The following is a 25,158-nucleotide window of genomic DNA, read 5'->3' as shown; positions in this document are numbered from 1 at the left end:
TCCGAGGATACCCTCGTCGTGGGGATCACTGTCGTATAAAGAGCGAGAAGGCGTGATCCACGTGAACAGCAACTTGATACGTGCGAAGTTGCAGCCACTAGTCGGGCAGATGACACTGTTGTGAGGTGGGCCGCATAGGAAGTGGAAAAGGATGCCGGTCATAAGAGAACAGCCAGATGAAGTGTTGCAATAACTCGTTTTGTAAGCTATACCAATAAAGATAGCAAGCAAGTAACAGGTGAACTGTATGTGAGTGTACCTGAAACTTTGTTTTGAGAGGATGAGGTTTCGTTGATCAGTTTTCAAGCCCAAACACTGTTTTTCTGACTTCTTCGGCGCGGCGGAATCTTCGTGCACGATTTAGCTTCACGTCGTGCGTCCTATCCGCTTCATTGACGCATCAGAATTTTCTTTTATGTCTGTTAAATTCATTTTATTTTCGCCCAAGTGTGGCCAGTTTTATACGTTTATACTTCTACTTGTTTTAGTGTGTCCCGCCAACTTTGTCTATGAGAGCGGTGACAAATAGCTTCCGCTGTACACGGCCGGTTTCTTTCTTATTGCAACGTGTTCCTCTCTGTTCAGCGAGATCAGTGAGGACTCCTCGCGTTGCTGCAAGCGCCGCAAAGCTGCTCCCCGTAGAGAGAGAGCTTGGATGGAAATTGCACGCCAGCCTTACGCAACAGGTGCTAAGGCACCATCCGGCCGCTACGCAAAGTTGCTTTTTGACGACGGCACGCGGCGCTCGTGGGGCAAAAAACTGAAAATCAGTGGCGGGTGACGTGTCTCGCGAGAGCGCACAGTTGCGTTGCACAGAGAGTGCAGCAGCAGCGAGCGTGCCCTCGCCTCACTGCTGATCGCAGAAAGTGGGCCGCTGCAGCAGCAGCAGCAGCCATGTGCGCGCGAACCGCGATTGCACCACACTCCCCCCCGGATTCCCCGAGTAGCGTTTTTCGCCTTTAATCGTATCTCCGCTCGCCGATAACCGCCCCCTCCCCTGTTTTCTCCAGCCCGTGTTGTAACTCTTATTTTCAGTTGCCTCCCGTCGAAATAAGCCGCGGGAGCTGCCCGAGGAGACATCGGCCAGTCGAGGCAGTCGCTCGATCCAGATCCACCTCCGAGATACTCTGCGCGTCACGCGCATGTCCTGTGTTACGACCGGGAAAGGAGTTACTGACGTCGGACGCTGACTGTGGCCGCGCCTGGCTTCGCTTCGTGGAGTCGACAAGCTCGTGAACGCCGCTTTCGGATCGCCTTATCTGCGGCCAGGTTGGTCGGGCGAAGGACGCCCGCAGATCTCCTCCATCTTTTTTGGTACGTATGTAGCGCTGGTGCCATCATATAGGCACAGCCAACGCGTTGGCGTCGATGAAATTACGGGGGCTTGTGCTGCTTACTATCATTCCTTTTGTAAGCTCGTGCGTGTGGACTCCGCGCGCGTATACCTTTTGAAATTATTCCGTTTTGCGCTGGCTGCATGCAGGTGTCAGAGTGCAGTGCCCTCCGCGATTGGTGACCCTACCATCCGCCGAAATTGGGTTCCTGTGATTGTGCTATATGAACACTGCAAATGCAATAAAATGACAGCGATAATGTGACATGCGTCGCCAGGACAGCTGAAATTTATTTGGAAGAGAGAGCGTATTCGATTATTACAATTATGTTCAATTCGTCAAAAAATTTATGACGTTATTTAGGATAACATGCAGCTTACGTGTTAAGTCTTGTCTCGTCGTAGTTTGAAAGCCGAGTCACTCTAGTCAGCTTGGCCAGAGGCTGTGCTGATGCTGTTGCGGGTTTCATCATGTAGATGGTCGCTAAAATGAATGGCCAAAATTAGGTCCTCATTTGTTTCCCGTTGAAATTTAGACTTGAAGTCTAACTTTCCGAAGCGATAAACTTGCGGGCCATAGTGCAGTGGTGGGTTACTGATAAATTTATACCACACGGGGATCTTCATAGCTGCGCTAAAATCTTGGACGCACGAGCGTTTTGCTCTTCGCTCTCCATCACAACTGTGGCCTGCGAGCACGTAACACTCAAGCTAGTGCCTGCTATTTTAAAGCCGCAATACTCGTAACGACAAATCACAGTCCAATTCCCGCTGACGATTGAATGCACGACTCTTAAATGCAGATGTAATACTTTCAAGAAAGGGAGCTGGTGCCCCGAAGTGCGGTAATAATGTGGAGTTCGTTACGAACACACAACCATTGTGTGTTCGTAATGAACTGCTACTCCCACGTTCGGGCTGAAATGCCACCTGAGACGACATTTCAGCCCAAATGTTGGAGTAAAGGCCCGTTCATACTTGCGACGAAAGCGAGAGAAAACGACTGGAATTCTGTCGCTTTGTCAAGCGTCGACAGAAATTGGTCTCGACCATTCGACAAAAACGATCGTCGCGCGACAAAGCGACAGAATTCCCGTCGCTTTCGCTCGCTTTCGTCGTAAGTGTGAACGGGCCTTAACAGTGCTCATTTCGGTTCTCTTCTGCTGTGAAGTAATTAATGGGTGAACGCGGACCCTAAAAGGTCCCGATACTCCGCGCGCATTTGGGCGCACGATGCGGCACGAATGTGGCAGACAATATCCCGCTCGCACACGCAATCGGGCCGTTAATTTACAGCCACGCCTCTAAAATTCATTGTTCCTTCATCAAGTCCGCCGTGCGTTATCTGAAGCTGTTATTGTTAATTCTCAACTGACAGCACTATGCATGAGAACAGCAATTAACCGTGCCATGATTGACTTCGCAGAGGGGAAGACCCATGTGTACCGAGTCTTAACAGCTGCGGTCTGGCGAGCTAGTCAATGAGAACTAAGAAATATTTTTTAAAGGAATTTTTGTATTTTAGAATATAATTGTTGCACGAGTCCTACGCTTCTGTTGAGATGCGACTGTTACCTTACCTTTCCACTAAAACTGTTTCCTGCGGCAAAAAATTCCCCCTTCCGTTCTCACTGCTTCCTATTGAGCATCGCGTCCCCACTCTGCACTTGTATAACGCGTCGACTTTGCTGCCCTTTGATTCATGGAGAGTGCGTAGGATGTGTTAAGGCTGCCGATGCTCTCGTCTACACCGCAGTGAGTGCACTCTCAACTTCCACATCCGCACCCTTTTGCTTTGATCAGCCTCAGTTACGCAATACGATTGCATCCCCAGCCTGTGAGTCTGTACCAACGAACTTCGCAACTTTTAAGTCCCTGTCAGACTTCCTTGTGGCGCTCTTCGAGCGTCAGTCACCTCGTCAAAACGGCGGCTCATGCTCCGTACTGCAGAAGCCGCACCGCATATCAGCCACCGAACGTCGCGTCACAGACACTCGAATCGACGACATGTTCCAACAAGGTGTCGTTCACCTTCACAACAGCCCATGGGCGCCTATCACTGTCCTCGAGAAAAAGAAGCGTGCCACTCGATACCGCGTTGATTCCCACCGCGTTAACAGGATCACTCGCGAAGACGTTTACATAGTGCTCCACATCGGCGACCGCTTGCTGGGAGCAGTCTTCTCACCGTTGGCTGCTGCTGTACGGAAGATCTGTGCACAACGATGACGGTAATTTGTGATACCTGAAGTGATAATGATGCACTACAATCATGAGAGGTCCCGAGGTTCATGAGCTGGCACGATTGATAAAGAGTTTCTCGGGCCGCTGAGCCTTCTTGCGTGCTTTGAACGTGAAATTCTGGCGTGATATTGTAAAGGGTACCTTTTATATACACGTCCACACGACGACCCAGCGGCAACGCTATTTTACCGTCCTTAATTTACCTTAATCCACCTTAACCCATCCAACCCACATTAATTCTTCATCTTAATTCACCTTAGTCCCACCGTAATCCACTGTAACTGAACCTTAATAGCTACGAAGTAGAGGAAAAGCAGGAGCGGAAGCCGCCATGTAGACTCAGCAACATTTTGCCGCAACTCCGAATTCGGCTACATAACTCGGCGACGGAGACAAGTAATGCTGTCGCATTTGCTCATCATAATAATGGCTTAGGTGTCCCCATAGTTTTTAGACTGCTTAGTTTAGACTGAGACGCTACGCCTGTACATCAGGCTTCTCACGAGGCTGCCATCTCACCATCTGGCGCAGCTCCCTTATAACCGACCACGATCTACGTTTTCAGCCATTGTTACAATGCACAGGGCTGAAGTCCCGCCGAGGTACGCCCCTGCGGTTACAGCGTCCTCCCCGTTTTGGTGTCTGGCACAGCCTGAGATCCGTCTCAGCATTCCGGGAATCGGCAAAAAGGCCGCCTTGCCATCCTTGGCCCTTCAACAGCTTACAATGCTGTTGCTGCATGAGCGGTACAACGACCGGAAACATGTATACACGGATGGGTCAGTAACGTCATCCAGTTCGGCAGGTGCTGTGGTTGTTCCAGCAGATTGTGCCACAACTCGGTTCCGTGTGGCCCATATTACGACCTCGACAGCCGCAGAACTTGCAGCCATTCGTGAGGCTCTTCATCACGTTATCAGAGCTACTCCTCAAAACTGGGCTATTTTCTCGTACTCTAAGGCTGATTTACAAAGCTTACGCGCAGCCCTGCGCTATGGCCCCCTCCACCAATTGGTGACAGAGATTAGAGAAAAATAGCATCAAGCCATCACAAACGGCCATGGCATAATATTCCAGTGGCTTCCAGGTCACTGCGGAATCATCGGCAACGTCTTGGCGGATGAAGCTGCTCGAACAGGCCACGACAGCGAACGCACCAGCCTGCTTCCGCTTTCAAGGACCGACGCCGCGAGGTCGCTTCGCTCCTTTGCTCGCAGAATCACCATGAAGCAATGGAACACACCGGACTTTTCGAATGACCGTCTCTATGATCAAGACCCCCTTCTTCAGCGCTGTCTTCCGTATGGGTTGTCTCGACCCCAGCCGTCTTTACTTTGTAGACTGTGGTTGAGAGTGGCCTTCACGAAAGCCCACTCCTTCCTCATCGGAATGGCCACCAGCGCCCAATGTGACGCCTGTGGGGCGGAAGAGACGATAGAGCATGTGCTGTGTCTCTGCCCCGAATACTCGTCGGAGGGAAGCTTGCTTTCCACCGCGCTCAGAAGATTGGACAGTCGACCACTTACAGTAGAGACTATCCTAGGTCATCGGTCTCCACCATCGAGTTCACAGAAGACGGCGAAAGCCCTTTTACGTTTCCTGAGCGAAGCGAACTTGCACGAAAGACTATAGTGCCCGAAGCGGGACTTGAGTGCGCGCCTTCCCACTCTTCCTCTTTTCCCGCCCTCTTTTTTATCCCCTGAACCCCATTCCCCCAGTGCAGGGTAGCAATCCGGGCTCTACACCTGGTTAACCTCCCGGCCTTTCCGTCCTTCCTTTCTCTCTCTCTCTCTCTCTCTCTCTCTCTCTCTCTCTCTCTCTCTCTCTCTCTCTCTCTCCTGGCAGCCCTTACGAGCGCCAGATACTGCGATAGCGGATAGGGCTAGCAGCCGCCCAATCTTCCCTCTGTGAGACCATAACCCCTTTCAGAGATTTGAAGCATCCGCTGCTCTGGTGCTGTATATGAACATATCAGACGGTCATAAACGCCGGATAGCGGATAGGGCTAGCAGCCGCCCAATCTTCCCTCTGTGAGACCATAACCCCTTTCAGAGATTTGAAGCATCCGCTGCTCTGGTGCTGTATATGAACATATCAGACGGTCATAAACGCCGGATAGTCCCGTAGGGCGTATTTTCCGACGCTCCAGAACAACCAATAGACGTGAGCAAGTGAGCGAATTCTCCAAATGACCACACCCAGAAGCATTCCATTTGACTGAAAAAGGGCACCTGCGCACGAACATGGTGCAATGCAAAACGCCATTCACGCCTTGCGTGTTGACCGTGCTCACATGTTTTTTTTTTTACTCAAATAGTATACTGAACTTGGTCATTCGCAGAATTTGCACACGCAGCCCCTTTGATTGGTCATTATGGTGAACTGTGGGGAAGAAGCCTTGCGGGGACTTCAAACAGTAAACGGCAAACGCCGCATTTGGTAAAAATCGGTTATATTTACTCCGGAAAGATGTCTTTCTAGCAATTCGCTTTTGCTGTACAGAAGCCGACTTTACAGGGCCTCCATGTGCATTAGGTAGCAAAGCGAAAGCATTAAACAGCCCATAGGGCCGAAAATCCGGTGTTGGTGTCGGCGTTGCCAAAACAGCGGAATGGTTCGGAGATCAGGCGTCTTTGAAGTGTTCCATAGCGCGAGTCGTTCCACAGCACACGCCTAAGCTCGGCAGTAGCAACAGGTGGCCGTCAACGCCAGTTCCCCGCAGATAAAGTAAGGGAGCGCGAGAACGCAGCCAAGCGATCGAACGGACAGGCAGCGAAATTCACCGCCGTCGTCAACTCTCCCAATATATGGCGGTAGGAACGAGTGGTGGAGTGAAGCGCAAGAGTCAGATCGAAGCCATTCGAAAGTGCAAGGCGGAAGTGGACCGCGAAGCAAGTTGCCTCAAGGGACAAGATGACGAAGCACTTTGAGAACGTCAGGCAAAATCAAAGCGTGTGGTTAAATGAAAATTATTGCTTTCGCTTTCAGAACCCTTAATGGGTGCTCAGGTGCCTTCAGACTCCCCCTTTTTTTAGACACAAGGCCCCAGTGCCTTCATACTCTCTCTGATATTGAAGAGCATATTTTACCTCCTCAGAAGTGTCTCTCCAGCAGCGCATCTGTGTGAAGTAGTGAATAGGAACCCCGAATGGTCTGAAGGTAGAGCAGAGAGGCGGGAAAGATTGCTTACTCATCCTGCGACAGTGCCCGCATCGAATTTTGCGAGAAATTTATTATTATGATCAAAAGTCAGCTGTCCTTCATTCTCGTTCATTATCCCCCTTTTGCTTCCCCCATTATTTACTTTATGAACGGAAAAATTTGAGAGAACCCCCAATTTTTTAGGATGTTTTATGAAGTCGATTTTACCGTGGTCCAGTATAACCTGTATAACCGGAAGCATTGAGGTACTCTGGTGATAGCTATCGGTTATCTGTCAAGACAAACAAAACATCAGCGCGGCAGTGCAAAAAAGTCTGAAATGTTTGGCAAGCATACAGATAGCGTAAGAAATATGGGCAAATGCTTTGGATTTCGGCATGGCGATTGGGGGGAACCGGAAGAAACACCTGAAAACGTACACTGGACCAGCACGCCCTCTAAATACCTTGGTGTGCCACTATATCAGTGCTGGGACACAAATAGTTATTGGGCTGCGGAAATCTACCACGTCCGGGGAAAGACAACGAAGTGGGATGGACGCGAGTTGGCCATGTTCACCCGAGCTACTGTGTGCAACGTGTTCTTGGCTGCCAAGGTTTGGCACGTGCGTCAGGTTATGTGCATTACACGTGCCAACATTCAAAGGCTCCACAGAGCGTTTGCAGTTTTTGTCTGGGGCTTCACGTGGGAGCGCATGAGTCGCTTCAACTTGTTTCTTTCAGTAAAGTCTGGTAAGCTGGGCTTAGTGCATTTATTTCTGAAACAAGCCGTTTCCCGGTCCCCGTTGCTGGGGGACCAGAGAGACGATTTTATACGAACAATGATTCAAGTGAGAATGCGAGACCCATTGCCCGATTTCATTGTTTTTTTAAGTGGTGTACGAAGGGGTGGTTTACGGGGGTTCCGGCGCGAGGTGGTGTGGTCATACAATTTTCTAAAGGCACGGTGTTCACTTGAGTACCTCAGCAGTGTACCACATAGAAAATTGTTTAAAGACGTCATCGAAATTTCGCTGTCGGTCCCAGTCTACTGATCCACATATATTGCGGGCTGGGCAACAAATGTCCTAACGCAGGTTAAAAAGATGCGGGTTAAGCCATCCGCTAAAAGTTGCTTCTTCCAACTGCACACTGGGACAGTGCCGGTGGAACCACCGCTGCAGGAAAAGGGAATGCTTGTGATCTGGGGCATCAACTGTACTTTTGGTCACAAGCAGGAAACATTCGAACACTTTTTCTTGGATTTTTCCGATGCTGTGTTTCACTGCGACATTCTCCAGCGAGCACTTAAGAAGGAATTACCGGTCACACCGGATGGCATACGTTTCTTGCCTACCGACAATGAAGAGGGTGTTCCTTTGGACATGTTCATGCTCCTGAGCCTGCATAGCCTATGGAAACCCCGTATGGAAGTCAGGCATGCGAATCCAAATGGACGGCCTGCTAAGGATTATTTCACTGAGAGTGCTGCCGACATCTGAGATGTATTCGAAATCGAGGAAGAGCAACCCAGCTGGGTTGTAACTGACGGTTTTAATGAGACGCTTTTAACATAACCGCACCGACCAAAGTGTATTGGTTGATTTTTTTTTACCTTGAAGTGTTTGTATGTATGAATCCCTTTCTTTTGTTCTGTTTTACCAAGCAGGTAATAAATAAAAAAAAAAAGGCCGCTGGTTGGAGACTCGTTCTGGTTGGAGACTCGTTCTGGTTGGAGACTCGGTTGGAGAATCGTTTTTTTTTTCACCCTTAAATTGAATTATAATTTACATGTCTTAGGGCAGTGTTTGGTGTTTTAAATGATGGGTTAGTGTTCGTTAGCTCATATTACGTTAGTTTAGGGTAGGTTACCTTACTTTACGTTAGGAAGAGCGATGTAGTGCCAATCGCGGCATTTTTTTTTTTTTTACAAAACGCCAAAACGCCAGTGGACGTCGATATAGTGGAGTATAGTACCATGACACGGCACTCCCAACATAAGGACGTCTGACTCCACGTTGAGTGAACTCGCCACGCCAAGAGGCGACGTACATCAGCTACGTCAGGCATTGATTCCACGGGGCCATGAACATTGACCATGTGAGCGGCCCAACTGAACTACGCCAAGTGTCATGAAGCGGGTCCATGCCGACGCAAAGCAGCGCAATACAAGTCCAATGCTATCAAGATACCCCGAAAATTGCCTCTCACCATCTTTTGTCCTAAAGGGACCCTGCAAAACTTTCGATAAACGCTTTCACTCTTTCTTTCGCGTCTGGAAGCACTGCGAAAGCTAGTTATCGCCAGCACGGAGCGGCACTGCGTTATTTGCTCGTCGCACCAGATACCCCTTCCGTTTCTGCTTTGTTTTTGTGGCTTTATTTTTAAAGTTGCTATCGAAAAGCGTTCATTGCTGCAACTGAAGGAAAACCAGCCAACAGTCGCTACATGGCCTCAGTGACGTAATACGGGCCGTCGAAGAACGTCAAGACCGGGAAAGAGAGAAATATCTTTTGATCGAGTTTCCAAGTTATCTGATGAGCATAGAGGAGTAATTTTTGGCTAAGGTACTGTGCGACCCCCTAATCTAAGTACTGGGTATGTTGGATGAAATTTCAAAAAAAGTTGAAAAAAGTGTTGCCGGGTCCCTTTAAAGACCATAGTCTTTCTTGGGCTACCTACACGCGATAATTTTCGTTTTTTCTGTCTCTCGATTCAGCCTTTCGGCTAAAAGTTGAAACAATTAATCAAAAAGTAGTATATATAGGTAGAGCCGCTACAAATTACTGATACTGCTGGCCTGAGTCGTACATGTCCGCAATATATAGCGCAAAGGGAACCTCAGGCACATTTGAGGCAAAATATATATACGTAACGGGGGGTACCCGTGTTGTTTTAGTTAAGAACACACGTTAGGTGGGTTTTTACAGCATCAAGATACAAAAAAAAAAACAACGCCTTCAAAACGGCGCTAAAAGGGTCCTGCTCGTGCGAGGCAAATACAAGCACAAAAAAATCCCGGGCCATCTCCGCTAACGTCAAACCTGGGCAGGGGCGAAGCATGCAGTGCATAAGTGTATTCAAAAATTCTAAGTCTCTCTTTTGCCACATGGTGCGCGCTGTTTGGGCGCTGGAGAAGCGCCGGTCGGAGCAGAAATCGCGCGTTTTCAGAGGCGGCCGTGCCCTCTCTTGCGTTGAGCCGAATTTAAGCAATTAAATGAGAGACAGGCTCCGTAAGTTGTCTTCGTGTCACACGTTGCAGCATGCTAAGAAATGTGCTTTACAGGAGAAAACCTGGCGTTTGAAATCGGATTTTGAGACTGGATCGAACAAATTTCTGTTATTAATGCAATTAAATCCTGATTATTGCTGTATTTTAAATTAGCTTAAACCACGCTAGTTTATTATGAACCGGTTTTATCCATTATACGCTTGTTTTTGACCATCGTTTGACAACTTGATTTACGGTGACGACATGAGACGACGACGACAGGAGACGGCGACAGCCCGAGTCACTAGGGTGCTTCGCCCCTAAAACAGAGCTGCAGCACGTGCTGTTCCATGCAGAACGCGAAACAAGGGATAAATAAACGGATGCGCGCTGTCCCAACAGATGGCGAGCAAGCAGAGCGTAGGCGGGAAGATTGATGAACGAACCTCCGTTCAATCCACCTGGAGAGGGGAAGGCAAGAGCGTGAGGAATGCGAGCGGGGAAGGAGTTGGGCCGGCAACAGAATGCTGTCGACTTTCGACGACATTTGAAGTGAAGCAAGCAGACACGAGGCCAAGTTTTGTCGTTATGAATAATGGAAAAGCGTCGTTTCCAAATCAGCAAAAAACAACCAACCGAGGTAACATACTACTCTTCCTCTTGGTCTTCTGAACAGCTTTCAAAGCTTGCATATAAAACGCACATAATCACTCCTGCGAATCAAAAGAAGTAGAGCAGTGGTTATGGTTGCCGCTTGGGAAACTGTGGGACCAGGGTTTGAACACCAGTATTGACAACTCATGGGTTGTGTTGTAACACCTGCGCTGGAAATGCCCGCTCTTACGCGTGACAAGGTTTGTGGATGCAGCAGAGCGTGCGCTTTCGTTGTATGTATTTATATTGGTGGAAAAGCCGCTCAAACAGGTACTATGGGAGAACAAGACAACACGGCGCTAACTTGCAATTACAGGTTTGTCAAAAAAAAAAAACTTACAAATATGTGTTTAAAATGCACGTGTTATGGTTCATCTCCGGTAAGAAAAAAATAAACAAACATGCGAGGACTTTCAGAAGTGAAACCCTGACAGATGCATATGCAGCATACAAATGTGATGAGCGTAATATGGCAGGATGATTATGATGAACACACTTCATTGGTTTGAGTCGAGGTTTTATGTTGTTAGGCCCCCCGCTTTTATCGGTCGCTCCTTTTATCACTTTTATAAGTATTAGGGCATCCGCTTACACATCGATCGCCGCACCTCCTAATGTGAAAGGCCACAGTCAACCCCAAGTGTTTTTTTTCTCGATTCCTCCTTCACACAGTGTTTTTTACTGGGTACTGTGAAAAGCCGAGCAAGCAGCCCTATGAGCGGCTCCTATTCTCTGACCTGAAAAGATTGTTCAAGTTGTCTGGCCTCCATAACTTTCTGTGACCCTTGCACCTCTGATCCCCCATCTTTCCTTTCCCCTTTCCTTTCCCTTCCCAGCCTTCCTTTCCGCATACTCCCTGACACCAAAATATGTCAGGACACGACATGGTGTCCAACCCTAAAACAAACGTACTTTACCCTCACCACTACCGACGAATTGATGAAACTTACGCACCACCAAAAATGGAAAAGCAGCCCCACGCCGAGCAGTTTCTCAGACCCTGTAGGCCTATGCGCTTGCAGTCATTCATTTACGCATCGGTCATTTTAGCCAGCGTATATGCGGCCCCGCGACAACGCGAATAGGTAAACAACACATGTTGCACCTCAGAAAAAAAAAAAAAAAAAAGCGAACAGAGATTGGTATTGCACGCTTGTTTTTTCGACCCCCATCAAACTGAGCGTTTGTTGGGGTCGAAACTGACAGTAAGTTATCAGCTATAGCGCAAAGCGCTCAAGAAAACAAGGGTGCGATGTCAAACACAGGTCGCCTTTGAACGGTCCTCTACATAAATTGTTCGCCTGTGACCGCTGTCATGTGGCGCCGTGACGGCATGAAGGCCAAACTGGCCGATGCGTGAAGACACGACTGCAAGAGCATCGACGGATCTGAGACCTCTTGCGGCTAGCGTCGCTTGACGTGGCTGATTGCGGCGTGATTGCGAATACATCCGTTCAGCAATATATACCTGTGCGGTCGTGTCGGAGTGCACTGCTTCCTGGTCGCTTTCCCGTATTGCGACTTGTCCCGAAAGACGTGACAAGTGCAGCATTAGCAGTTGCCTGTTAGCTGGAGTGCGCACCTGTTCCCTGCTGCGCGTCGCTTCCAGTCCCGATGGTAAAGTTTTCGCATCAAAAAGCTGTCAACCGGAAAAAACGATAACAGAAAAGAGAATTCTAAATAACAAAGAAACGAAGCTGCAAGTAGTATCAGTAGAATATAATTTACTGAATGAGATGGCGTGAGACCTATGTTGGGAAAATGAAGGTTGAGAGTGGTGTAGCGTGTCTCACTATGGAAGCATCGCGGGCTAGTTTTCAAGGTGAGCTAAGCGTCCCTTTGGCGTTGGTTCGCTGCCGTATCGCGTCTTTGTTGGTCACCACAACCGTGGGATTGTCGTGGATCGCCTTAAGGTTCTCGCACTCCTAAACTATCTCATGCACTGCTCTAGCACGTGCAACTTACGCGTTTCATTGAAAGCAACCGCGACGACACGTAGCGAAAGCAAGCTAACCGGAAGGCGTGGTTGATGCAACCTTCATCACTCCTGGCTCTTTCGACACGCCCAAAGGAAGCGGGACGCGTTACTGACGACGTAGCAAGGTCGTGCCCCAGAGCCAACGCTTTACAAACGAGTACTTGAAAACTTCCTCATCCTAGCGTGTGTCTCATCGCGTCTTTAGCTTTGTCCCTGTCTTAATGTTCGCTAGCACGATGAATTCCTTAGTTAGTAACCAACTTGCCCAACTTCGCGCTTTAGTTGTCCTCTTCCTCCATGCTTTTTTTTTTAGGAAAATGAATGGCTCAATGGGCTCTGCACACTGGCAGTTATTCGTTGTCAGCTAATAGGAGGACTTAAGTGATCAGCCCGTAGGCTAGCTGCGCCGGCTGTCGCGAGTCTTTCTACTTGTTAATACAGGCAATGTGGTGCCGTCACAACCTATTTCTCGTCAAACCATTGGTTATCTTAGTCTTGTTGTACTCCTATGACGTCTCTATCTCGGCGACTGCAGATGACGCAATAGCTCTTCTTTTACGACACTTAATAACGTTGTATCGCGCCTCTATCTCACTGCTTCGCTGGCAGCCACCGGTTGAGAGAGACAGCTGTCCGGGTAAACGGAGGAGGAGGTGAAGAGTGAACATCGCGAGGACGACCTGCCTCCTCGCCGTTGCCCCGGCGGCTACGCGGTGGAGGTCCTTGGAGGCCCCCTCTCGACAGCTGGCTGTCCCTCACCCAGACCTGTGCTCCCACCGACAGTGAGCGCACGCGCCTCAGCGAGCAGCAGTTTCCAGCTGCGCCACCAGCCATGGACGTCAACGGACCCGCCGCCGGGTAAGCCCGTCTTTCGAACACTGCACTCGAACTACCGCTTGCTGTCGCCGCTTCGTCTCTGGCTGCAAGCTGCCGTCTCCGCTTAAAGTGGCCCTGCATCTTCTTAGGTCGAGCTAGGGCAGAGCTTACGAGTACGCGCATCCTGAATGACCATGCTGCTCGCAATGTGCATTCATTCAGCAGGAGATTTTGCGTTAAAGCCCGCGGAGAAAATACTGCTAAAGTTACCTCGTATCAACAGAATATTGCGTAAGACGTGTTGTTGGGCGAGTTGGCTCATATTACAGAAATAAGATTGAGCGCAGCGAAAGACACGGACGAAGCGGAAGACACGGAGCGCCCGTCCCGTCCTTTTCTCCGTCCGTGTCTTTCGCAGCGCTAAATCTCATTTCCAGAATATTGCGGCAAATGAGAGTAATTCAGTTTGGTTGGGCCCTCTCATGCCCCGTTAGGCGTACTGCGGCGATGACCAGAGCAGGACCCCACATTCAAGGAGAGATTGGAACATCAAGCAAACGACGACGATTGTGAGGCATGCCCCAAAAGTTGACGCTCCCGTCTCGTTACAATTTGTAACAATGCGAACGGTATATTGTGGAAGCACGGGTGGCATTTAGAACTCAGGCTCTGAGACATCGTGCGTTTTTCCTGTGTTCGCGGGGAAATCGGACATTTTTTTGGTTGGAGCTGAGCCACATAAACGGGTTCGTTTCCGCTCGCGGCGAGGACAAGCCGTGATTAATTGCAGCCAATGGCATCCCCACCCCGCGCTTTGCAGGTCTCCATGTCCAATGAACTCGAGGAAAAGTGTTTATTGGCTACAGTTAAATGTGTCACCGACGGCAGGGCAAGCGTGGTTTATTTAAGCACGTTAAAAGCAGGAAAGGCATTAACTTTGCAGACGAAGACGTATAGAATGTAATAACAGTGTGACTGCGAGCACTATACGTAGAAAAATCTATGGAAGGTATCGCCCTAGCGTAGGTATTGCTTACTATGATTCATGAATAGATACTAAGCGAATAACTTCGAGGAAACGCAAAATAAGCTAATTATCATTGTGGCACATTGGTGCGTTCTAGCTCCTTTCCCCCACGAATATTATTTAACGACGACCTAAGCCTTATTTTTTATCAACATCAAAGCGAGGATAAGATGCACCGAGATACTTCAGAGGACCAAGACCGACGGCACAGGGCCTTCCATGCCTCTGCTAACAGCAAGGATGTGACTAGATTCCGTCAAATGAGCTGAAAACCTGCGCGCTAGCACCGCACTTTCGCAGGCTCAGAAGCTGATTCATTCAAACTTGTAATTCGCTGAAGAGCTACACACACGATATAGACAGGGTGAACGTACAGGCCATCCGGTGTTTTACGTCGCCTAAGTTACGATGTAATAAGAGGGCTAATGCCTCCCTTAGAACGGACTGCTACGATTGCGAATAAAATTCGTTGTTTTGAGTCGAGGTGCTAATGTTGGGGCACCAGCCTAAAGCGAGGCATCCTCGTTCCGGATGCATCGCATCTTGATGGTCATCCGTGCCTCCCCAGTCGTCATTGGTCCAAGAAGTCGGGCTGCTGCACGAGGTCACGGGTTCGATTCCCGGCCGCGGCGGCCGCTTTTCTGATGGAGACGAAAAGCAAAAACGCCCGTGTGTACGAGATTTCGGCGCACGTTAAAGATCCCCAGGTGGTCAAAATTAATCCGGAGCCCTCCACTACGGCGCGCCTCATCGCCTGCGTTGCGTCGGCGCGTTAAACCCCCACAATCAATCAAATCAAGTCGGGCTGCTCATCCACTGCTCATATGAATAAGGGTTGGGGTTATTGGTAAATAGGTACAAGGTGCCTTGGCAGAATATATTGCGGGGTACGTGGCATGCAGACGGGTATATTAGCGTAATTTTGGTGGATCGTTTATAAATGTACACACAAGCGCGCACGGGAAGATGTAGTGAAACAGGTTAGAGTGAGCAAAGCGGTTGCTAATTCGAAGGAAAATGTCGTGCTCGCCATGTACGAGTAGCTCAACCGCTGCCACTGATGAGTTTGGAGCAACAACCACTCGTTCAGCTCTTCTCGCGCGTCCCTTAATTGTTGTGTTGCAGTCAGGGAAATGCTAAGTTTACTATTTCCTCCCGGTTCCTCAGTTTTTTATTATCGGTGCTAATGAAAAAACAATAACAGTAAAATGTATTGCAGAAATGCCAGCACACAATTACGCCTGGGACGAAGCGGGCATGCTATCTCATCCCTGGGAGCTAAGCGCGAGCTTCTGTTTTTTAGCAGCGTAATGTGGCTGGGCGGTCGGTTGTTGTGGTTTCGTAAATGCGAATGAATGAAAGGCTTCCTGAAAAGGCAGAGATTGAACCTGGGGGAGGGGCCGCACGCTATCTTTGCTCACCCGTGTGCCTAAGGCGCGAGAAAAAAAAAACAGACAAGCCAGACCCCGGCGTGACAACTGCACAAAACACCTACAGGATGTTCATCAACACGTGCGACCAAAGCACATCCGGTACGAGAGTACGCTCGAGTATACGTCACAACAAACCCCTACGCCGAGCGTCCAACAAGCTCAATCTCGGAATCGTACTAAATTTTATGGCGTAAAGCACAGCTAAAACAATACATAAGGAAACATTATCTCAGAAAAAGCGTCATTGCAGTGTCATTGCTCTCGACGCCAGGTACATGTGCACAGCGAAGGATGTCGTCACGCGCCCACAAGCTTGTGGTTATATAGTAAAACCGGATTTCTGGCATTCCCCAACTTCACAAACACGTTTTCTTTCGTTCAACTATATTTCAACTCGATGGTGCGCTGTTTCGAACGACCGAGACCTGGAACGCGGAAATAAAAAGGAAAAAGGCGGCATTTCGTCAGCGAAGAAACGGCGCAGGTAATTCCCGCTTCCGCCACGCGTCTGACGAAGCGAGAAAAACAAGGGGTGTGGGGAGGACGCTATCGGGGGCTAATGCACAGACGGCACCGGCTTTTAAAGAAGATAGTCTTTCTTGGGCTACTTAAACCCAGAAATTTTGGTCTGTCTGTCTGTCTGTGACTCGATTCAGCCACCCGGCCAAAGTAAAACAAGGCCTGTGCAATAGTCTTATATAGTCACAGCTAAATCTACCCGTCTAAGCCCGTTGTAATGTTCATACTTGTCAACATTGTTGAAGAAGAACAAGACAATACGCAAGTATAAGACAACAAATTAAAACAGAAGTGATATTTGCAGTGTTCCTTTATAAAAAAAATCATACATGCTTGATTTTTGCGAAATAACTACTTCATCAACTGCAGAAAAAAAATCACTCTGCCGTCGCCTGCTGTCGCCCGCGCCACTATACTTCTGGCGCCATTTTAAGAAATCAACCGGCAACAATTACGAAAGGTTCCACAAGATGGGTTCCACGTTCTGCTTGGAACGCACGTGGAGTAGGGCAACGTGGTTCTATCAACGTTGAAGTAGAGCGTCTCGATTCACGTGCGTTTCCGCCGTAAGGCAGCGTTGGCATCGAGACACCCGGCCTGGAGCAGTGGAACGCGATAAATTTAAAATGATTTAAGCAAACCTCTGGCGTCTTTACCTTGGGAGGAGCGCGGCGCAAGGAGCGCGGCGCAAGGAGCGCGGCGCAAGGAGCGCGGCGCAAGGAGCGCGGCGCAAGAGGAACAACATGAGAGGTGCGCTAGCGGGAAAGCGAAGGGGGGCATTTACTTGGCAAAAGTCGAGAACGGCTATCGTATTTTTTCAATGGGAAGTAAATTTGACTTTTGTTGTATTAAGATTAATTATGAACGTAGCCTAAATACAGCTATAGCTGTTACCATAACATTTTAATCAGCCCTGCAGTTTGTTTCATCTCCTTTAAATAAACAAAACGGAGCAAAAAAGAGAGAGCGACATTTTAAGACGTTTTTTTTTTTTTTCAAACGACTGAATGTTGGCAACACACAACGATAGTTTTTTTAGGGTAAACTAGTTGCTTGTATTGAAATAAATCAATCGAATAACTTCACACGCTAGGGAGTTTTATAAAAAACTCACGAAAGCTGCGGGGTTACCCAAAGCAAAACACTTGGTTTCAATAAAAACCTTCCCAGTCCAGTCCATGAAAGAACTAGCTAGAACGGAATTGGAGGCAAATACCGGCACGCGTTTCGAAAAAGACCGTGAGGTATGTTTTTAGCGAAATTCCCCGTTTACTAAGAGGTGATAAGTCCAGTCAAAATGGTGATACAAAGTTACTATATAGCTATGTCACGGTCATCGAGCGGACAGGAAGCGAATATATTATCCCCAACTTTTTGCGGCCCTTCAAAACGGCTGCTCGGACAAACACCCGTATGCAGTCATTAGAACCAATCAATATCGGAATAGATGATAGTTGATCGCTGCGAGGTGTGCCTTGGGTAAATAATCATGCCTCCCTGACTTATCCTTCAAAAGAACTCAAGCGCGAACGTAAAGCCTTCACCACCTCAAGGTGCTCTTACTTATACTCAGCGAGGTGCAATACATTTCTCGCTGGTGAGACGCTATCCGCGCTGTTAAAAAGGCAGAGCAGTAAAAGGGAGATGCTATCTCGCAGGGCAGTGCCGTGCTTTCTCTGCTCTTGGTCGCATACGCGGTCAAAGCGGTCGAGAAAGGGGCAGATGGAGCGACCATTTGTCACGATGCATTGATAGGGAAAATATTAAGAACCAGTTTTGGACACTTGCCGGCCGCTTGTCTCTTCAGCGCGGGGATAAGCGCTCCGAACACGACAAGTGCGGCGGGTTTTTACCTCCCGACTTTGTTTGCTGCCAAGTATATATTTTCCTCCTACCGATGCAAGCTGTTCGCAGAAAACGTAGATAAATGTAAAAACGCAGATAAAAGGTCAAGGCGTTTGCGGTGTGTGAGTGTGTGTGTGCGTGCGTGCGTGTGTGTGTGTGTGTGTGTGTGTGTGTGTGTGTGTGTGTGTGTGTGTGTGTAAAATGAGCCATATCTAACCAGCACAATGCCGCTATTGTCTTCAGGCAGCGTTACTCAGTTTTTTAGCGTGATTTGTAAGCCATCCCGCTGATTCCACAACTCGATGCCCCCTCCCGGTGACACACACACGCGGGTCTCTCTCTCTCTCTCTCTCTCTCTCTCTCTCTCTCTCTCTCTCTCTCTCTCTCTCTCTCTGTGCCGTCACTCCTAAAAGTGTGCAAGGGGTACGGCTAGCCTTGACTCTGCCATGGCAAAAAGTACGCTTGTATTCTGAGTAAGCACGGGAGACTAAAACTCACCGCCAACCAAGTTTCCTTTAGCAATCAACGAAAGGGTTCTTTCCACTCGCAAAACGAGTCTGTGGTGACATGTACTCCCAATTAGCATGAATTCCTAAGCTTAAACAACCTCACAGATATTAGTCTCAGTCCAACGGACACCAACTGTGCGTATGCATGCGCCTAAACATCTCTCTGCTCGCCCACGTAAACTTCGTGCGGCAACATTTGTATCATTTTACTGCACGAGCTGAACGCACCAAGTTTCTCCTTGTCTGGGCTATGTGTATACTGCGCTAGATGCAGAAATGTGAAAACGAGATTCGAAGGCGACTAACTAATTGCGCCCAAGTGCGGTACCTGTATGATTAAAGCCATTGATAGCGGCCTTCGTCGTCTTTCACTGGTGATTGGATGATAATGAGGGCTATAGCGACACGCAATGTCCTTCTCAGATGGCCGCGACGCGATTGGCGCGCATAGCCAAACATTTTACAGGCGCGCAATGAAGAGCGATGTGAACACGACTCCCGCATTTTTCGTGTCTTAATGCACTTAGCAATGGTTACCGCTGGGATATGCATTAAGAATATACGCTTTTTTTGACAGCTCTGTATTGGTTCGGCGTTTTTATCCGGGCAAAACGGCGTATATTACGCACTTAACTCCAAGAATCGCTTAAAAGAGAAAGTATCTGCTCGCAAAGCATTGATTCTTGCACTGACATAAGCACTTTCCTGAAAACCAGCCGCTAAATCGGCTCGTTCCCTTCTGGGCGATTCCGCTATTATGATACGAATCAGCTGCGTGTGTGTGAGCGTGCGTGTACGCACACCCACACACACGCAAAAACCGGCATTCATTCTCTGAAAGTGAATGCCGCGCGCTGAAAAAGAAAGGGTAAATGACAGAGCTCGCGTCAAGTTTCTGTGAGACAAAGGAGCGCGTTAACGTTCTCAGAGACAAAAGGAAAGAAAAGAAGGAACTTTCGAAGATTTGGAATAAAAGGGGCAATAGTATTGACGTACCATGAATATTATTGTTTGTTCCAGGTAGGTTATTTGTCCCGAATTTGTTTTCTTTCTTTTTTTTTTTTTTTGATCTCTCTCTCGTACCCTCTATCTGTATTTCGAAGCTGTCTGTGTGACAACATCTAGACGTGGGCTGTCCTCCTGCCCGCGTATCCATCGGCCCGCCGGGCGGCACTTGTGCTGTGGCGGTGGTCGTACGCACCATTCGAGGCGAGATTCATTTGGAGACAGAAAGGCCGCCTCAGTTGACGCGGCACCCTGAACTCACCTGGCTTAGCGCTTGGCGCAGAGGAGAGCAAGCGATTGCTTTACGGTCTTCGGGATACAACCTCCGGGCCAGTCTGCTCGCTTGGCGTGGAATGCTGCTTTTGTTGCATGCTGTATAGATAACCCAAGGCGACGTCTTCGAGCCCGCGCGCTTATAGTTGGCGCCCAAACGCTGCGTTATCTCTCCTATCCCTCGTTGTTAAACCGGAGTTATTGAGGCGGTGATCTGTGATTTCTCGCTTGTAAAGCGCGGCGTTCTGCTTCCCGAACCCTTTCTCCTGATATCACTCAAGCTGCTTGCTTTCTTCTTTTCCTTAATCGCTGCTTATTTAGACTGGCGTCATCAGCACTATCACTGCACAAATAATGAATAAAAAAAGTGAAAGGAAAACAGAGGGAGATAGAGAGAGAGAGAGAGAGAGAGAGAGAGAGAGAGAGAGAGAGAGAGAGAGAGAGAGAGAGAGTAATGTTACTGTAAAGAATTCGAGGGAATCTGAACTCTCGTTATGACGCAATAAAGGCGATAGCAATGGCGTCCAATTTCCTAATGGATATTTATTTATTTAGATACCCTGAAGGCCCCAAAGGGCATTAAATAGAGGGGGGGGGGGATCATAAAAGCAAAACTTGAACGGATAATTTACGTACGATCAGTATACAAGAAAAAAAACATAGAATGTTTACCTATACAAAGCAAGCATTACAATTTCTGCGTTAGAGTTGCCATCCGCCTAACAATGGACTCAAAATGTGTTTTTACAGAGTTAAGGCAACACTTGGGCATTTAACCCTTGTTTTGACAATTTACAAAGTCATAACATAGACGAAGCTATAAATGAACATAAAAACACTGGGCTTGAAATTGAAAAAGTCAAGTTCCATCTATTTCCGCGAGGTACTCATTTAGTAGATGTGATAATAGCGCTGTTTGAAGAGATGGTAAATTTGTTGAAGATACTACGTTTTCGAGCAACGTGTTCCACTCTGTAATGCTCAGGACAAGAGGGGAATTCTGGTATATATTTGTGCTCGCAAAAATTGGTTCGATTTTACGGGAGCGGTCTAGTCTAGAGGAAGCGTAACTGGCAGTTCAAAGGTTGAGCTAAGAAAAGGGAGAAGCGCGGCGATATACGGAGTAGAAAAAAAAAAAAAACAAGTCGATTATATTTTCTGCGCATGGCGAGTGGCGTGAGGTTTAAGGAATGCTTTAGGGCAGATACGCTCTTATAACGTGAGTAAGATGACGAGATAAACCTTGCCGCCCGGCTTTGCACAGATTCAAGTAAATTTATTAGGTAATGGTAATGTGGGTTCCCGATAATTGACGCATATTCTAACGATGGTCTAATAAGCGAGGTGTATGCGAAAAGCTTAGTGCTCAAGTTCGCAGCATGTAAGCGACGTTTTAAGAGGCCCAGTTTTTTTGGTTACGTACTCTGTGTGAGTTCCAGCTCAAATCAGAGGTTATATGAGTTCCAAGATATTCATACGATGACGCAGACTGTACGTCTCTGTCATTTATTGTGTAGCGATTTAAGGGCCGGTCAAGCGCACAAGAAAACCTTGCGTGTTTGATTTTTTCTGCCCATTTGCCATGTGTCACACCATTTCGATAGTTACGTTAGGCCAGACTGAAGAGCAGATACGTCAGTGGAGTGAGTTATTTGCCGGTATATTACTCAGTCATCTGCGTAAAGGTGAATGGAAGAGGTTATGCCAGTTTCGATCTCATTGATATCAATCAAAAACAAAAGGGGCCCGAGGACAGAGCCCTGCGGGATGCCTGATGTGACGGGAATAGGACGGGAAATGTAGTTATTTAAATTAACAGACTGTGCACGGTTCGTTATGAATTCACCAACCCACCTCGTTGTATTGTAATTAAGGTTTAGGCTATTAATTTTTAGAAGTAAGCGTTTGTGAGGCACACGGTCGAAGGCCTTAGAAAAATCTATAAAAACAGCGTCGGTACCAAGGAACGAGTGAAGGGATTTGCGAAGGTCAGTCAATAATTCATAAATCTGTGTTTGACATGATATGTTTTGTCGAAATCCGTGTTGGTTTTGAAGCAGAAGATTGTTTTGGTTTAGATAGGTCATTATATGGCTATACAATATGGGCTCCTATAATTTGCTGCAAATAGATGTCAGAGATATAGGTCGATAATTCGTATGGTGCGTTTTGTCCCCAGGTTTGAGCTAAGGCTTGATGTGCGCAGCTTTCCAGTCTCTTGGCACGTACCCAGTTTCTAGTGATTGGTGGAATATGAGGGTTAGTAAGTGGGCTGAAGTAGGGAAAGTAATCTTAAGAATCTTGGTACTTATGCCGTCAGGGCCGGGGCTTGTAGTCGTTGAAAGTATTTCAATTGCACGGGTGACACCATTTACTGTGGTAGTAATAGCCTCAAACTGGTGTGTTATGGGGCTGTGCGGTGACGTCAGGGAGTGGAGAGGGAGTTCGCGCGTGAAATTATCTTGGAAATGTTTGCTGAAAGATTCTGCGCATTCATCTGAAGGAAGCGTGATACCGTTATCATCTTTTAACCGTGGAACTGCTTCGTTATGCTTAGGGTTCAGCACACGCCAATTTTTTTTGGGGTCCCTTCTAAAGGTATCAGGGAGAGTATTATTACAGTATTTATCTTTAGCTTTTTGAATTTCAATTTTTGCCTTACTACTGACTTTTTTTGTAGCTTAACCAATCTTCCGCGGCCTTCGTCCTTGCTGCCTTCCTGAACGCTCTTTGCTTTTTTGTTTAAACATGTCTTTACTTCACGGGTAAACCATGGGTCGTTTATCCCTGTCTTGATTTTCGTTAGAGGTAAACATGCGCTTGCAATTTCTTTGAGCCTATCGCGTAGCGCCATCCAGTTTTCGTCCGCATTTCGATTATTGAAGTTGACGTCAAAGTTGCTCGCAAAGCTCGTCATCATACGGCTTATCTTTTCTGTGTCTGCGCGTGCAAAATTCCGAATTTGTTTCGTAATTCCCTTCTATATGCGCGCGGCAAAGAAAATGCGCAGTGAATCAGCTTATGGTCACTAATTTCTTCCCAAACTTGACTGATGGCCTGATCTGGGTGGTTGGTAAAGATTAGGTCTAAAATGTGATTGCTGGTTCTAGCACAAGTTGGGTTAACTGAAAATAACGTGTAAAATTGGCGAAATTAACGCTTTCTGTTCTATTTTAGGCAGATTTTACTGATAAGGTCGTTACATTACCGAGACAAGCGCTTACCCAGACGAGTTCAAGGGGCGAATCGATTGATATGGCAGAAGGTTGGAATTCGTGCTTTATTGCAATAAGTACACCTCCCCCTTGTGTGCTGATCCTATCTTTACGAAAAAGTGGCAAACGAAGTCGAGAGCGCGAGTTCGCTCTCAGCTATGTCTGGGGAAAGCCAGGTTTCAGTACCAATTATTATATCTGCGGATCATGTGTGGATTAATGTTTTTAGTGCATCAATTTTGTCCAGCATACTGCGAAAGTTCGCAGTTATTATTGAAATAGTTTCTAGTCGTGTTTTCTTGCGGCCATTTTTTTTTTCAAGGGGTCATTTCGCTGTTTCTGGGCTTTCTGCTATTTCTTGCGGGTTACTTACAGATACCTGGATTATAATGCCTTTGTGGGAATCGTAGCGGTAAACACAGCCCTTGAGTTCAAGGGTTCCAACACGAATCTTGTAGAGCTCGCCTACATCACGGGTATTAATGGAAAACTCACGCAGCTTGCGGCGTGCCAACTGTATTTTTGGGGAGAAATCCTCCCCCAACCACACTTTTGGTGTCTCAAGATCTTTTAACTTGTAAGCGTTTGATAAAGCTTCGGTCTTGGATTTGAAGTCTTGAAACTTCACGATTATCGGTCGTTCGAACCTAGGCCGTTTTTTTTTTTTTCCCCAAGCGATGGGCTCGCTCTATGTTTCCTACTTTGATCTTGAGATGGTGAGACAAGAATTCCTTTACAATTTTTTTCTGATTTGGCATAGTCCTCTTTCGACCTTTCGGGGAGGCCTTTTACAATCACGTTATTTCGTCGCATGCAATTATTCATGTCGTCAACGACGTCTGCAAGGTCCTCGGTGGTTTTGACAATACTCATTTTCACTTCTTTCACAGATTCGTTGGCAGCGTCAAATTTGTCTTTGATAAGGGGTACGCCGCCGATGCTCAGACCAATTGAACTCATTTGTTCTTTTAAGTTCGCAATGTCCTGTTTTATCTCGTTGAGCGAACTAGTTGTTTGCTCGTGAAACTCTTTCATCAGTGAGAGGACGTCGTCAATCTTCGCTCCGGGATTTAGCACATCGACCGCGCAGAGCAGGAGCAACGCAAGACATGTTGACAGTACCAAAACTGAGGGCCTGCTAGAAATCACACAGATGAGCGTTGATCCTGCGCTAAATCTCTCTTTATGGCGGCTCTGAGGTTTACGCTGCAAATCTACGCGCACGGTACAAGCACACGTCTATACCCATGACAAAAAGACTAAAACTCGAAAGACCAACGTGGGGACTTGCTGGCAAGTGACGATAAAAAGCACAAAGCACATATAAAAAGCACAAAGCACAAAGCAGATAAAAAGCACAAGACCTACCTACAACAGAAAGTTTCGGAATTTAGCATGTGCAGCTCGTGGCCGCAAATCCCAGATGTCCGAGGATGTCCAAGCTTTAAGTTGGTTTTGGTGGCGCTAGGGTTGGGTCTGACGTCAGGCAGACGTCAGGAACTTCTTTGCTGTCGCCAATATTCTTGATAAGGTGCGGGCCACGAGGCGCTGTTCGCGATGACCAGGAGGCAATCAGCGAAAAGCAGGAAGCCGTAACAGAGGATAATCTACAATAGAAAGTTGCGGAATTTGACATGTGCAGCTCGTGGCCGCAGCTCGTGGCCGCAAATGCCTTAATTATGAGCTCACTATCATGTTCCTTGGCGCCGCAAATTGAGGAGCAGAAGCTGTACGCCTCCGGTACGCTCTGCTTAGCTTAGGGTAGCTCAACGCGTGCAGTCCTCTCAGTATGGGAAATACGTGTGGCCAGCAATTAGGCTGCATCATCGCAACCACCAGAGAGAAACATTACCTCACATGGATTGAACAGAAAGTGAAGAGTAACTTGTTCGTTGCTCTTCATTTTGTTCCGTCTCAGCGCTGTTCAATCCATGCAATAAACCAATTTGCGCAGTT

At 47.7% G+C, this 25,158-nt stretch overlaps 1 protein-coding gene across 3 annotated transcripts in view; it reads left to right on the top strand.

Moving 5' to 3' along the window:
• Positions 1–906: 906 nt before the first annotated feature.
• The window catches only part of V (Tryptophan 2,3-dioxygenase vermilion), a 47,113-nt gene continuing 22,861 nt past the window's right edge, over positions 907–25,158 (top strand). For 2 of the 3 annotated variants that reach the window (XM_077702490.1, XM_077702488.1), the window contains exons 1-2: positions 917–1,314; positions 13,170–13,418. Coding sequence is in view for 2 of the 3 variants with exons in the window: in XM_077702488.1 (XP_077558614.1) it covers positions 13,393–13,418 (26 nt within the window). In the remaining variant the exon portion in view is untranslated. Of the gene's footprint in view, positions 1,315–13,169; positions 13,419–25,158 lie in introns of all 3 variants that reach the window. The other variant, XM_077702489.1, reaches the window with a different exon arrangement.

This window comes from Haemaphysalis longicornis, unplaced genomic scaffold, assembly GCF_048455015.1.
Source record: "Haemaphysalis longicornis isolate Haplotype H1 unplaced genomic scaffold, Haemaphysalis longicornis Haplotype H1 scaffold_3, whole genome shotgun sequence".
NCBI lineage: Eukaryota > Metazoa > Arthropoda > Arachnida > Ixodida > Ixodidae > Haemaphysalis > Haemaphysalis longicornis.
Note: the sequence above shows the minus strand (reverse complement) of the source record. Positions and strands in the feature narration are given on the sequence as shown.